Source organism: Odocoileus virginianus, chromosome 17 (genome assembly GCF_023699985.2).
Source record: "Odocoileus virginianus isolate 20LAN1187 ecotype Illinois chromosome 17, Ovbor_1.2, whole genome shotgun sequence".
Taxonomy (NCBI): domain Eukaryota; kingdom Metazoa; phylum Chordata; class Mammalia; order Artiodactyla; family Cervidae; genus Odocoileus; species Odocoileus virginianus.
Window position 1 is genome coordinate 18,207,269 of NC_069690.1, and position 15,078 is coordinate 18,222,346.

Consider the following 15,078-nt stretch of genomic DNA (forward strand, 5'->3'; position numbering starts at 1 on the left):
CTGTTCTTTGACCAGTTTTTCCCCTTCAATGGTCAATTTCTTCAATTGACCCCATGTGGGCAGTTTGGCTTTGTTGGTCCTGGAAACCGGTTTGGGGCGGTTGCTGTTTTCCCCATCGCTGGCGGCTCTCTGTGAGGGTCGATGTCAACCATGTCCTCTTCTTTCCTCTCTTTGAGATGCCTTCCTGGTACCCACTGGTGTTGTCCATCATCTGAAGTGATAAGAGCATAACCTCATCCTTTCTTAAGTCTAAGTCCCTTACACCAATTGTTCATAGCCTTTTCCCACCATACCAGAGTATATCTGCAATCATTTGACCAGGAGTATAATTTTCACTAAGAAGTCTTCTGAAAATGCAATGTTGCTGCTGGTGTTATATGAGCCAATCTTTTTTTTTTTTTTTTAATTTTTTATTGTGTGGTTTTTGCCATACATTGACATGAATCAGCCATGGATTTACATGTGTTCCCCATCCCGATCCCCCCTTCCACCTCCCTCACCATCCCATCCCTCTGGGTCTACATCCCTCTGGTGTTGTATGAGCCAATCTTAAATCCAAAAAATTTAAAGTAAATAAAGCTTGGGCTAATTTCTCTTTTGGTGTCATCAATATGCCATACTTTTCTCCCCCTTTCTGTTTAAATAGCATATTCTTTAGAGTACAATGAGTGTGTAATAGCCTGGCCTTGAAAATTATATGGAATACCTGTAGAATGAGAAATATTCCAATCAGATAAAAATTTTGCAAAACCATGACTCACATATGCAGGGCCATTATCAGTTTTAACATGTTTTTGTATGCCCATGTAAGAAAAGGCTTGCAAAAAATGTGAGATAACATGAGCAGATGTTTCTCCAGAATGAGCAGAAGCATAAATCATGCACGAATAAGTATCCACAGAAACATGAAGAGCTCCCAGATGTCCAAAAGAAGGGATATGAGTAACATCAGTCTGCCAAATGTCACTGGGATAAGGGCCTCTGGGATTAACCCCTGTAGTTGTAGGAATGTGGTGAGTAAGAGTACATATGGGGCAAGCAGAAATAATATCTCAGGCTTCTTGCCTGGATAATTGAAATTTATTCATCAAACCATGTGTATTTATATGTGTGAGTTGATGAAATTCATAAGGAGTTAGAAAAGCAATTAACAAAGAATCAATGGAATCATTGCCCTTTGCCAATGGTCCAGGCAAATTAGAATGAGATCTGATACATGTGATGTTAAAAGGGGCAGAAAGAAGCCTTGCTATATTTTGTAATTGAGATAATATTGTATAATAATAGATGATTTAGAAGAAGCCTTTGGTAGAGGTATGGTTTCAATAATTTGTGTTATCCATACAGCATATTGAGAATCTGATACAATATTTAATCTATAGAAAGAAACACTCTGTAATAAGGTAGCAATAACCTCTGTTGAACAGAGGCTAGGGTAGATTGCCAAATCTTTGTTGTGGGTCCAGTATAACAGGGTTTGAGAGTTTTATTTGTGTCAGTAAAATACACAGGAGCATTAGCAAGAGAAATTTTTTTAGTAACAATAGGAATTATCCATTTGTGTTTAGCAGCAATAGTAATCAAAGGTGATTTTGGAAAATGGTTATGAACCTCACCTATGAAATCAGCAATGGCAATTTACCAATCCATTCTGGTAACAAATATATTTATCTATGGATTTGATCATTAGTGAAAGGAAGAACAATTTCATATGGATCATAACCAGAAAGTTGTATACATCTGGATCTCATTTTTGAAACAAGAAAGGAAATAAGCGTTATGTAAGTAGTCATTATTTTCTTAGGAGTGTGGCATAAAAATCCCCATTCAAGGATACCCTGCAGTTGCCACAATATTCCTATAGGGGAACCTAAAGTAGGAAGAATAAGTAAAGAAATTGGTACAGTCAAATCTACTTATTTAATTTGTCTTTGCTGTATAGCTTGATTTACAAGATCCAATTCCTGTTTAGCCTGTTCTGTTAGTAACTGGGGGCTATTTAAATCAGAGTCTCCTTATAGGATTTGAAATAGGTGGGTCAAGGAATGATTAGGAATTTCTAAAGATGGTCACAACCAATTTATATCTCCTAATAATTTATGAGAACCATTTAAAAATTTTAAGTAATCAGTTTGAATTTATACTTTTTGTGATTTAATAATAGTTCTTTGCAATATATATCCTAAATAGGTATATGGCTCCTGCTCTTGTAATTTGTCAACAGCAATATGTAACTCATATTCTTTTAATTAAATCTCTGTATTTAAGAAAATATGTTGAAGTTCCTCAGCAGAAGGAGAAGCTAAAAGAATGTCATCCATATAACAGATAATATAAACATGAGGGAATTGTTTTCTAATAAATTCAAGTGGATGGGAGACATATAATTGACATAATGTAGGACTATTAAGCATTCCTTGTGGCAGTACCTTCCAGTAATATCAAGACATTGGTTTTTTATAATTAATTAATGGTACAGTAAAAGCAAAATGGAGAGCATCAGATTCTTGTAGAGGAATAGTATAAAAACAAATTTTACGGTCAATGATTTTTATTTTCCAGTTTTGTGGTATCATAGAAGGCGATGGAATGCCTGGTTGTAAAGCAACTATAGGTTTGATTATAGCATTAATTTTTCTTAAATCAGTTAACATTCTCCATTTCCCAGACTTCTTCTTAATAACAGAGACGGGAGAATTCCAAGGACTAGTAGTTGAAGCAATATGATTAAGAGATAATCGTTCCTCTACTGGCTGTTCAAGAGCCTGTAACTTTTCATGTGATAGGCCCACTGCTCTGTCCAAATAGGTTCATCAGATTTCCATGTCAATTTAAGTGCTGTTTTTTGTTGTTCGGCAGTGGCCTCCATAAAAAAGCCTGTGTATTTTTTTTTCATTTATTTTTATTAGTTGGAGGCTAATTACTTTACAGTTTTGTAGTGGTTTTTGCCATACATTGACATGAATCAGCCATGGATTTACATGTGTTCTAAATTCCGATCCTCCCTCCCCATCCCATCCCTCTGGGTCTTCCCAGTGCACCAGCCCTGAGCACTTGTCTCATGCATCCAACCTGGGCTGGTGATCTGTTTCACCCTTGATAGTATGCTTGTTTCAATGCTGTTCTCTCTGAACATCCCACCCTCGCCTTCTCCCACAGAGTCCCAAAGTCTGTTCTGTACATCTGTGTCTCTTTTTCTGTTTTGCATATAGGGTTATCATTACCATCTTTTTAAATTCCATATATATGCGTTAGTACACTGTATTGGTCTTTATCTTTCTGGCTTACTTCACTCTGTATAATGGGCTCCAGTTTCATCCATCTCATTAGAACTGATTCAAATGAATTCTTTTTAATGGCTGAGTAATATTCCATTGTGTATATATACCATAGCTTCCTTATCCATTCATCTGCTGATGGGCATCTAGGTTGCTTCCATGTCCTGGCAATTGTAAACAGTGCTGCAATGAACACTGGGGTGCCTTTCAGATCTAGTTTCCTCTGTGTGTATGCCCAGGAGTGGGATTGCTGAGTCATATGGCAGTTCTATTTCCAGTTTTTTAAGGAATCTCCACGCTCTTCTCCATAGTGGCTGTACTAGTTTGCACTCCTACCAACAGTGTAAGAGTGTTCCCTTTTCCCCACACTCTCTCCAGCATTTATTGCTTGTAGACTTTTGGATAGCAGCCATCCTGACTGGCGTGTAATGGTATCTCATTGTGGTTTTGATTTGCATTTCTCTGATAATGAGTGATGTTGAGCATCTTTTCATGTGTTTGTTAGCCATCTGTATGTCTTCTTTGGAGAAATGTCTGTTTAGTTCTTTGGCCCATTTTTTGTTTGGGTCATTTATTTTTCTGGAATTGAGCTGCAGGAGTTGCTTGTATATTTTTGAGATTAATCCTTTGTTGCTTCATTTGCTATTATTTTCTCCCATTCTGAGGGCTGTCTTTTCATCTTGCTTATAGTTTCCTTTGTTGTGCAAAAGCTTTTAAGTTTAATTAGGTCCAGTTTGTTTATTTTTGCTTTTATTTCCAATATCCTGGGAGGTGGGTCATAGAGGATCCTGCTGTGATTTATGTCGGAGAGGGTTTTGCCTATGTTCTCCTCTAGGAGTTTTATAGTTTCTGGTCTTACATTTAGATCTATAATCCATTTTGAGTTTATTTTTGTGTGTGGTGTTAGAAAGTGTTTTAGTTTCATTCTTTTACAAGTGGTTGACCAGTTTTCCTAGCACCATTTGTTAAAGAGGTTGTCTTTTTTCCATTGTATATCCTTGCCTCCTTTGTCGAAGATAAGGTGTTCATAGATATGTGGATTTATCTCTGGGCTTTCTATTCTGTTCCTTTGATCTATATTTCTGTCTTTGTGCCAGTACCATACTGTCTTGATGACTGCGGCTTTGTAGTAGAGCCTGAAGTCAGGCAGGTTGATTCCTCCAGTTCCATTCTTCTTTCTCAAGATTGCTTTGGCTATTCGAGGTTTTTTTGTATTTCCATACAAATTGTGAAATTATTTGTTCTAGTTCTGTGAAAAATAATGTTGGTAGCTTGATAGAGATTGCATTGAATCTATAGATTGCTTTGCGTAGTATAGTCATTTTCACAATATTGATTCTTCCAATCTATGAACACGGTATATTTTTCCATCTATTTGTGTCCTCTTTGATTTCTCTCATCACTGTTTTATCAGTTCAGTTCAGTCGCTCAGTCATGTCCGACTCTTTGCGACCCCATGAATCGCAGCACGCCAGGCCTCCCTGTCAATCACAAACTCCCGGAGCCCACTCAAACTCATGCCCTTCAAGTAGGTAATGCCATCCAGCCATCTCATCCTCTGTTGTCCCCTTCTCCTCCTGCCCCTAATCTCTCCCAGCATCAGGGTCTTTTCAAATGAGTCAACTCTTTGCATGAGGTGGCCAAAGTATTGGAGTTTCAGCTTCAGCATCAGTCCTTCCAATGAACACCCAGGACTTATTTCCTTCAGGATGGACTGGTTGGATCTCCTTGCAGTCCAAGGGACTCTCAAGAGTCTTCTCCAACACCATAGTTCAAAAGCATCAATTTTCCAGTGCTCAGCTTTATTCACAGTCCAACTCTCACCTCCATACATGACCACTGAAAAAACCATAGTCTTGACCAGACAGACCTTTGTTGGCAAAGTAATGTCTCTGCTTTTTAATATGCTATCTAGGTTGGTCATAACTTTCCTTCCAAGGAGTAAGCATCTTTTAATTTCATGGCTGTAGTCACCATCTGCAGTGATCTTGGAGCCCCCAAAAATAAAGTCTGACACTGTTTCCACTGTCTCCCCATCTATTTCCCATGAGGTGATGGGACCAGATGCCATGATCTTAGTTTTCTGAATGTTGAGCTTTAAGTCAACTTTTCACTCTCCTCTTTCACTCAAGAGGCTTTTTAGTTCCTCTTCACTTTCTGCCATAAGGGTGATGTCATCTGCATATCTGAAGCTATAGATATTTCTCCCGGCAACCTTAATTACAGCTTGTGCTTCTTCCAGCCCAGTGTTTCTCAGGATGTACTCTGCATATAAGTTAAATAATCAGGGTGACAATATACAGCCTTGACATACTCCTTTTCCTATTTGGAAGCTGTCTGTTGTTCCATGTCCAGTTCTAACTGTTTCTTCCTGACCTGCATACAGGTTTCTCAAGAGGTAGGTCAGGTTATCTGGTATTCCCATCTCCTTCAGAATTTTCCACAGCTTATTGTGGTGTATAGTTTTCTATATATAGGTCTTTCGTTTCTTTAGGTAGATATACTCCTAAGTATTTTATTCTTTTTGTTGCAATGGTGAATGGTATTGTTTCCTTAATTTCTCTTTCTGTTTTCTCATTGTTAGTGTATAGGAATGCAAGGGATTTCTGTGTGTTAATTTTATATCCTGCAACATTACTGTATTCATTGATTAGCTCTAGTAATTTTCTGGTAGAGTCTTTAGGGTTTCCTATGTAGAGGATCATGTCATCTGCAAACAGCGAGAGTTTTACTCTTCTTTTCCTATCTGGATTCCTTTTCTTTCTTTTTCGGCTCTGATTGCTGTGGCCAACACTTCCAAAACTATGTTGAATAGTAGTGGTGAGAGTGGGTACCCTTGTCTTGTTCCTGACTTTAAGGGAAATGCTTTAAATTGTTCACCATTGAGGATAATGTTTGCTGTGGGTTTGTCATATATTATGACAAATGTTGTTATTATGTTGAGGTATGTTCCTTCTATGCCTGCTTTCTGGAGAGTTTTGTTTTGTTTTTTTTTTTTTTATCATAAATGGATGTTGAATTTTGTCAGACTTTTCCTGCATCTATTGAGATAATCATATGGTTTTTATCTTTCAATTTGTTAATGTGGTGTATTACATTGATTGATTTGCAGATATTAAAGAATCCTTGCATTCCTGGGATAAAGCCCACTTGGTCATGATGTATGATCTTTTTAATATGTTGTTGGATTCTGTTTGCTAGAATTTTGTTAAGGATTTTTGCATCTTTGTTCATCAGTAATATTGGCCTGAAGTTTTCTTTTTTCATGGCATCTTTGTCTGGTTTCGGTATTAGGGTGATGGTGGCCTCAGAGAATGAGTTTGGAAGTTTGCCTTCTTCAATTTTCTGGAAGAGTTTGAGTAAGATATGTGTTAGCTCTTTTCTAAATTTTTGGTAGAAGTCAGCTGTGAAGCCATCTGGTCCTGGGCTCTTGTTTGCTGGAAGACTTCTGATTATGGTTTCAATTTCCATGCTTGTGATGGGTCTGTTAAGATTTCTATTTCTTCCTGGTTCAGTTTTGGAAAGTTATACTTTTCTAAGAACTTGTCCATTTCTTCCAAGTTGTCCATTTTATTGGCATAGAGCTGCTGGTAGTAGTCTTTTATGATCCTTTGTATTTCAGAGTTGTCTGTTGTGATCTCTCCATTTTCATTTCTAATTTTGTTGATTTGTTTCTTCTCCCTTTGTCTCTTGATGAGTCTGGCTAACGGTTTGTCAATTTTATTTACCTTTTCAAAAAACCAGCCTTTAGCTTTGCTGATTTTTGCTATGGTCTCTTTAGTTTCTGTTGCATTTATTTCTGCCCTAATTTTTAAGATTTCTTTCCTTCTACTAACCCTGGGGTTCTTCATTTCTTCCTTCTCTAGTTGCTTTAGGTGTAGAGTTAGGTTATTTATTTGACTTTTTTCTTGTTTCTTGAGGTAAGCCTGTATTGCTATGAACCTTCCCCTTAGCACTGCTTTTACAGTGTCCCATAGGTTTTGGGTTGTTATGTTTTCATTTTCATTCATTTCTATGCATATTTTGGTTTCTTTTTTAATTTCTTCTATGATTTGTTGGTTATTCAGAAGCGTGTTATTTAGCCTCCATATGTTGGAATTTTTAATAGTTTTTTTCCCCTGTAATTTAGATCTAATCTTACCACATTGTGGTCAGAAAAGATGACTGGAGTGATTTCAATTTTTTTGAATTTACCAAGGCTAGATTTATGGCCTAGGATGTGATCTATTCTGGAGAAGTTTCCGTGTGCACTTGAGAAAAAGTTGAAATTGATTGTTTTGGAGTGAAATGTCCTATAGATATCAATTAGGTCTGGCTGGACCATTGTGTCATTTAAAGTTTGTGTTTCCTTGTTAATTTTCTGTTTAGCTGATCTGTCCATAGGTGTGAGTGGGGAATTAAAGTCTCCCACTATTACTGTATTATTGTTAAATTCCCCCTTCATTCTTGTTAGCATTTGCCCTACATATTACGGTGCTCCTATGTTGGGTGCATATATATTTATAATTGTTATATCTTCTTGGATTGATCCTTTGATCATTATGTAGTGTCCTTCTTTGTCTCTTTTCACAGCCTTTATTTTGAAGTCTATTTTATCTGATATAAGTATTGCGACTCCTGCTTTCTTTTGGTCTCCGTTTGTGTGAAATATTTTTTCCAGCCCTTCACTTTCAGTCTGTATGTGTCCCTTGCTTTGAGGTGGGTCTCTTGTAGACAGCATATATAGGGGTCTCACTTTTGTATCCATTCAGCCAGTCTTTGTTTTTTGGTTGGGGCATTCAATCCATTTACATTTAAGGTAATTATTGATAAGAATGGTCCCGTTGCCATTTGCTTTGTTGTTTTGGGTTCACGTTCATGCAACCTTTCTGTGTTTCCTGTCTAGATAAGATCCTTTAGCTTTTGTTGAAGAGCTGGTTTGGTGGTGCTGAATTCTCTCAACTTTTGCTTGTCTGTAAAGCTTTTGAATTCTCCTTCATATCTGAATGAGATCCTTGCTGGGTACAGTAATCTGGGTTGCAGGTTGTTCTCTTTTATTACTTTAAGTATATCCTGCCATTCCCTTCTGGCCTGAAGAGTTTCTATTGAAAGATCAGCTGTTATCCTTATGGGAATCCCCTTGTGTGTTATTTGTTGTTTCTCCCTTGCTGCTTTTAATATTTGTTCTTTGTGTTTGATCTTTGTTAACTTGACTAACATGTTCTTGGGGTGTTTCACCTTGGGTTTATCCTGTTTGGGACTCTCTGGGTTTCTTGGACTTGTGTCACTATTTCTTTCCCCATTTTGGGGAAGTTTTCAGCTATTATCTCCTCGAGTATCTTCTCATGGCCTTTCTTTTTGTCTTCTTCTTCTGGGACTCCTATGATTTGAATGTTGGGGCGTTTCCCATTGTCCCAGAGGTCCCTGAGGTTGTCCTCATTTCTTTTAATTCTTTTTTCTTTTTTCCTCTCTGATTCATTTATTTCCACCATTTTATCTTCTAACTCACTTATCCTATCTTCTGCCTCTGTTATTCTACTGTTGGTTCCCTCCAGAGAGTTTTTAATCTCATTTATTGCATTATTCATTTTTAATTGACTCTTTTTTATTTCTTCTAGGCTCTTGTTAAACATTTCTTGCATCCTCTCAATCCTTGTCTCCAGGTTATTTATCTGTAACTCTATTTTTTTTTTCAAGATTTTGGATCATTTTATTATCATTATTCTAAATTATTTTTCAGGTAGATTCCCTATCGTCTCTTTTGTTTGACTTGGTGGGCATTTTTCATGTTCCTTTACCTTCTGGGTATTTCTCTGCCTTTTCATCTTATTTAGATTGCTGTGTTTGGGGTGGCCTTTCTGTATTCTGGTAGTCTGTGGTTCCTTTTTATTGTGGAGGTTTCTCCCAGTGGGTGGGGCTGGATGTTTGGCTTGTCAAGGTTTGCTGGTTAGGGAAGCTTGTGTCGGTGTTCTGGTGGGTGGAGCTGGATTTCTTCTCTCTGGAGTGCAATGGAATGTCCAATAGTGAGTTTTGAGATGGGTCTATGGGTTTGGTGTGACTTTGGGCAGCCTGTATATTGTCGCTCAGGGCTATGTCCCTGCGTTGCTGGAGAATTTGCGTGGTATGTCTTGCTCTGGAACTTATTGGCTCTTGGGTGGTGGTTGGTTTCAGTGTAGGTATGGAGGCTTTTGGATGATCTCTTATTAATTAATGTTCCCTGGAGTCAGGAGTTCTCTGGTGTTCTCAGGTTTGGGGCTTAAGCCTCTTGCCTCTGGATTTCAGTCTTATTCTTCCAGTAGCCTCAAGACTTCTCCATCCATACAGCACTGATAATAAAACTTCTAGGTTAATGGTGAAAGGATTCTCCACAGTGAGGGACACCCAGAGAGGTTCACAGAGTTACATGAAGAAGAGGAGAGGGAGGAAGGAGATAGAGGTGAGCAGGAGGAGAAAAAGGGGGATTCAAGAGAAGAGAGAGAAATCTAGGTTGTACTCTGTTCTCTAAGTGTTCTTCGCAGCCCAGAACACCCACAGAGATTCACAGAATTGGATTGAGAAGAGAGGGGGAGGGAGGAAATAGAGGTGATCTGGGGGAGAAAAAGGAGAGTCAAAAGGGGGAGAGAGTGATCAAACCAGTGATCACACTTTTGAGTAAAAATGGGTACTGAAGGTTGGATTCTTAAATGTCCAAAATTGATATCAAATACTGAAAAACAAAGATTAAAAATCTAGGGTAGAGGTTAGACTCTTAAAAATACAATATTAAAAAACCACAAAAACACAAAAAATTTAAGAAATAAATAGAGAGTTAGCTTTAAAAATAGGGTCCTTTTTTTTTTTTTTTTTTTTTGGACCAGGTTATAGTTGGTTATAAAAATGAAAATTAAGGAGTAATAGAGGACTTTAAAAAAAAATAAAGAGAAAAAAAATTTAATTAAAAAAATAATAATAGTAAAAATATATCTAGGAATTTCTTTGGAGCTGTTGCGGGCAGTGTGGGTTTGGTTCAGTTTCAGATAGCTCCTTGTTCCAACTTACACATCTCGATATCTATAGGCCCCTTCCAGTGTAGTCGGTGTTAACTACAGGGATTTTAATCTGTTGCACTGGTCACTTCTGAAGCGGTTCCCTTTGTTTATTTGGCTTCTGTTTGCCGGTCTCTTCAGTGTCTAATTTCCGCCCTGACACAGGCGGGTGGAGGTGGTCTGTGGTTTAGGCTCGCTTGTTCAGTCGTGCTGCGGCGAGGGAGGGGCGCTGCAGACAAATGTCACTGGCCTGTGTGGGGAGCACTCGCAGTGCTCCGGCCACACCGGGTTTGCCCCCGCTCGCGGCGTGTGTGCTTTCACCGTCTACACTGCTCAGGCTCCATGCTGCTCTCCAGGGAGCGGGTCCTGAGTTGCGTGCCCTTCCCAGGCCTAAGCCCCTCAGGTTCAGGTTTTCGGGTTTTCCACAAAGACGCAGACTCGGTTGGGCCTGCGTTTTGTGCCTTCCCCGCCGAGCAGCTCAGGCAGCCAGGAGCTTGTGGAGCGCGCTCTCTCCAGGTGCAGCGCGCCGTATCCCCTCTGCGGCCCCAGCCTCAGTTTCTGCGCGCTGGTCGGGTGCGCCTTTTGTCCCTTTTGGGAAGCTGATTTCTGGCTGCGAGCCTCCCGGGGGATGTCAACCATCCAGAATCTCAGGAAGTCTTTGGCTAGAAGCTGGGAGCCTGTTTGCCGTTTGGTAGGGGATGCCGTCTCTGGGGACGAGTTTGCCCCTTTCCCCTCCCCCCTGCCTCTTGCCTCCAGCGGGGGCTGGGCCGGTCAGCCGCTGGCTAGCTCTTCTATGGTATTCGCTCAGTCCTTCGTTCTGGGAACGGGCGGGTAGTGCCTAAATTTAGGGCTTTTCCCAGGTTAATTCTCTCTCTCTTGCTATCCCACAGTTTAAGTTGCTATCTCGCGTTAGCTCCCTCTGATTGCCCTCTGGACATTCAGGCCTGGTCCTTACCCTAAGTGATGCCGCCCACTCTTCTCTGTTCAGCCCCCACTTGCTGGTGGCGGATGCGAGCGTCTGGGGTACTTTTCTGCTGGGAGTTGTTTTTAGGCATGTAATCTGTGGGTTTTATTTATTTTCCCTCCCAGTTAGGTTGCCCTCCAAGATTCGAAAACTTCCCCCAGACCCGCCAGTGAGAGGGTTTCCTGATGTTTGGAAACTTTTAAGATTTCCTTCCTGGGACGAATCTCCGTCCCTAACTCTATTGTCTCTCTTTTTATCTTTTATATTTTGTCCTACCTCCTTTAGAAAATAATGGGCTGCTTTTCTGGGTGTCTGAAGCCCTCTGTTAGTGATCAGAAGTTCTTTTGTGGAGTTTGCTCAGCGTTCAAATGACCTTTCGATGAATCTGTGGGGGGAAAGTGGTCTTCCCATCCTATTCCTCTGCCGTCTTAGTTCCCTCCCTCAAGCTTGTGTATTTTGAACAGGATTGTATCCCATGTTTTTCTTAATTTGTTTAGCTTGAGAAGACATAGTAGGAATTGTTATATAAGCTCCCTATTGCATCAGTAGATCTTGTCCCCATAAATTAATAGGATATCTGCAATTAAAGGTTGTAAAGTTGCAGGTTGTTGTTCAGGACCTGAACAAGTCAAAATATTGGCACTTTTTTGAATATTTTTCATAGTTACAATTCCAGTTAACATAATAGGAACATCTGTTAAAGGCCAAGAAATTGGCCAATGCTTTTTAGATATTTTAGAAACATCAGCTCCAGTATCTGCAAGTCCTGAAAATTGCTTATTATTAATATATACAGATAATGTGGGTCTAGAATCAGATACAAAAGTTTGCCAATATACCTGTTTTCCTGTACAAATCCTCCAGTTCTTTTAACATGAGATTTACTAGCAGTGATATAAGTTAATAATAACAATTGAGCAATGTGATCCTTTTATTATTTGGTAAGGATACTCTGTTTTCATCGTAAGAGAAATTTTGCCCTCATAATCTTCATCTATAATCCCCATTAGGACTAGAACTCTCTTACTTGTTAAACTACTGCATCCTAATAATAATCCCACACTTCCTTTAGGTATTGAACCTTTAATTTCAGTAGGGATTTTATAAATTCCCATAGCTGGCGTAAGAAGTAAATTATCAATGGTGGGGATATCTAATGCTGCTCTCCTGGATGTTGCAGGAAGGAGGTTGGCAACCCAGGTTTATGGTTTCAAAGGGCTGGATGTGGTTGCTGTTTGCTGGCTGGGCACACAAAAGGAGTAGCATTCCAGGTTTGTTGAGAGCTCATATTGTCTTATGGGCCCTGAGTGGGGCCCTTCTTCCAGTTTCCCAACAAAGGGGATCCATTTTTATGAAATTTAGATCTACACTGATTAGCCCAATGATTGCCTTTATTACAGCAAGGGCATAATCCAGGTATCTTTTCATTTGTGGGAGTAGGCTTCAGTTCAGTTCAGTTCAGTCTTTGCGACCCCATGACCCACAGCACACCAGGCCTCCCTGTCCATCACCAACTCCCAGAGTTTACTCAAACCCATGTGCATTGAGTTGGTGATGCCATCCAACCATCTCATCCTCTGTCATCCTCTTCTCCTCCCACCTTCAGTCTTCAACATCAGGGTCTTTTCAACTGAGTCAGCTCTTTGCATCAGGTGGCCAAAATATCGGAGTTTCAGCTACAGCGTCAGTCCTTCCAATGAACCCCCCAGGACTGAGTTCCTTTAGGATGGACTGGTTGGATCTCCTTGCAGCCCAAGGAACTCTCAAGAGTCTTCTCCAATACCACATTTCAAAAGCATCAATTCTTTGGCACTCAGCTTTCTTTATAGTCCAACTCTCACATCCATGCATGACCACTGGAAAAACCAAAGCCTTGACTGGACAGACCTTTGTTGACAAAGTAATGTCTCTGCTTTTAATATGCTGTCTAGGTTGGTCATAACTTTCCTTCCAAGGGAGTAGGCTTATTAAGTGTATTTTTATTAGTCTTGCAATTTTTCCGCACATGTCCTCTCTTACCACAACTAAAATATATAACCTGCTGATTCACTTGTTGTTTCAAGCCCGTAAAGGCTTGATCCTACAATTGCATCTTATAGGGTTCTGATCCAATATCAGGACAAACCTTAATATAATCTTCCAAAGGTTTTCCTTGTGCTTTGAGAGACTGTAAAACCTTTTGACATTCTGAATTCGCATTATCGTAGGCAAGCATCGGTAATAACATATCCCTTAATTCAGTTTGAGCAATAGTTCTCACCAGATTTTGTTTTAATCGGGTGATAAAATCAGTATAAGTTTCTCCATTAGATTGTTTTACATTAACAAAATAAGGATGAGGCTGTCCTGGGTAGCTAACCTTTTCCCATGCCCTAAGACAAATAAATCTAATTTGACTTGTAAGTTGATCATCAAACTGTAGTTGTCTCTGACTCCCTTGATATGCCCCTGACCCCATTAATTGCTCCACAGTAATATTAAGAGGACGATTAGCAGCTGCATTTCTTTGAGCCTGTTGAGAGGCTTCATCTTGCCACCATGTTCAGAATTGTAAAAATTCTGAAGTGGATAAGCAAGTTCTAGCAATCATTTTCCAATCATATGGAATGAGTCATTCAGACTGAGCCAACTCCTGAATAAGACCTGTGGTGTAAGGAGATGTAGTTCCATATTGTGTACATGCCTGTTTAATCTCCTTAACAGTTTTGAAAGAGAGAGAGGAGTATGTTCAAATTGTACTCTGCCTTGTGGAAGTTGAACATTAAAGGGCACCTCAGTCATGATGACAGGCAAAACCAAAGCATCAAGGTCACCTTCCCGCCTCGCTGCTTGTACAGCTTGCTGAAAAAATGAGAGAGTAGGTGCAGACGTCTTTGGTATTGTGACCACAGCTCTAAATGTCCCATCACCCCATGGTGTATTGGGATCTAGTGAAGGAGGTTCCTGAACTATAGGGGCTCTGACCAAGGAGCTGAAGGCTGTGAGACTAGTGATAAAGGGAAAGCTTCAGGATGGTGTCCAGTTTAACGTGAGATTTAGGACTCAAAAATTGAGCCTCTCTCCCTTTCCAAAGGATTATATTTCCCTTTATCCAGATTTTCATAAATATGAGGCAGCCAGACAGGTGACTCCTGAAATACAGGAGGAGCAGGAGTATCAGTTTCTGAATCACAAGAGTCAGACCGTTCAGATTGTAAAGGAGCCAAAGGAATATAAATAAGTTTACACAGAGACCACACACTTACAGGAATGCATTCCTCAGACTGATAGGCTCTATGCAAACAATGCATCACTTCTTTCCACTCATTAAGACGCAAAGTCCCTTTTTCTGGATCCAACCAGTAACAGTGCTTATGAATTGCCTGAAATAATTTCCGAAAAGTTCTCTTCTTTCACTTTCACTCCAGAGCTACGTAGTAAAGGTTTTTAGAAGCACAATATAGTCAGCATGCTTAGAAGGTGATTGCCCCATTGTGTCCTTGATTGACAAATCCATGGGCGTGTACTCACCAAGTGCTTCCACTGTCCTCTGATCTCTCGGCTGGAATTCCCCACATCTTCTGGCACTGTCAAAAAAAGCCTCAAAAGCTACTTGCTCCCTCAGGACCCTGTTCAGGTGCCAAATGTCAGGACCAGCCCAACAATGAACTGACCTGAGGGAGCAGTGCCACAGAAGAATAAGGAAAAAGAAGACTCAGAAATAAAGTGGGGGTCGGGGCTGATGCCATTCGCAGGCAAAAGCCCAGATCCTACTCCTAGCATGCCTTTTATTGTTAACATCTACTTCCTTGTTTGTGCTCTAGAGATATCTGTTCTTTACAATCTCAGATCG

General features: G+C 39.9%; 1 protein-coding gene across 1 annotated transcript in view; it reads left to right on the forward strand.

The window, feature by feature from the left end:
- LOC110135301 (galectin-9-like) overlaps positions 1 to 11,068 on the forward strand; it is a 92,222-nt gene extending 81,154 nt beyond the window's left edge. Inside the window, exons 7-8 of the mRNA XM_070478461.1 lie at positions 10,713 to 10,855; positions 11,039 to 11,068. Of these exons, the coding sequence (XP_070334562.1) occupies positions 10,713 to 10,855; positions 11,039 to 11,068 (173 nt within the window). The remainder of the gene's footprint in view (positions 1 to 10,712; positions 10,856 to 11,038) is intronic.
- The last annotated feature ends 4,010 nt before the right edge of the window (positions 11,069 to 15,078 follow it).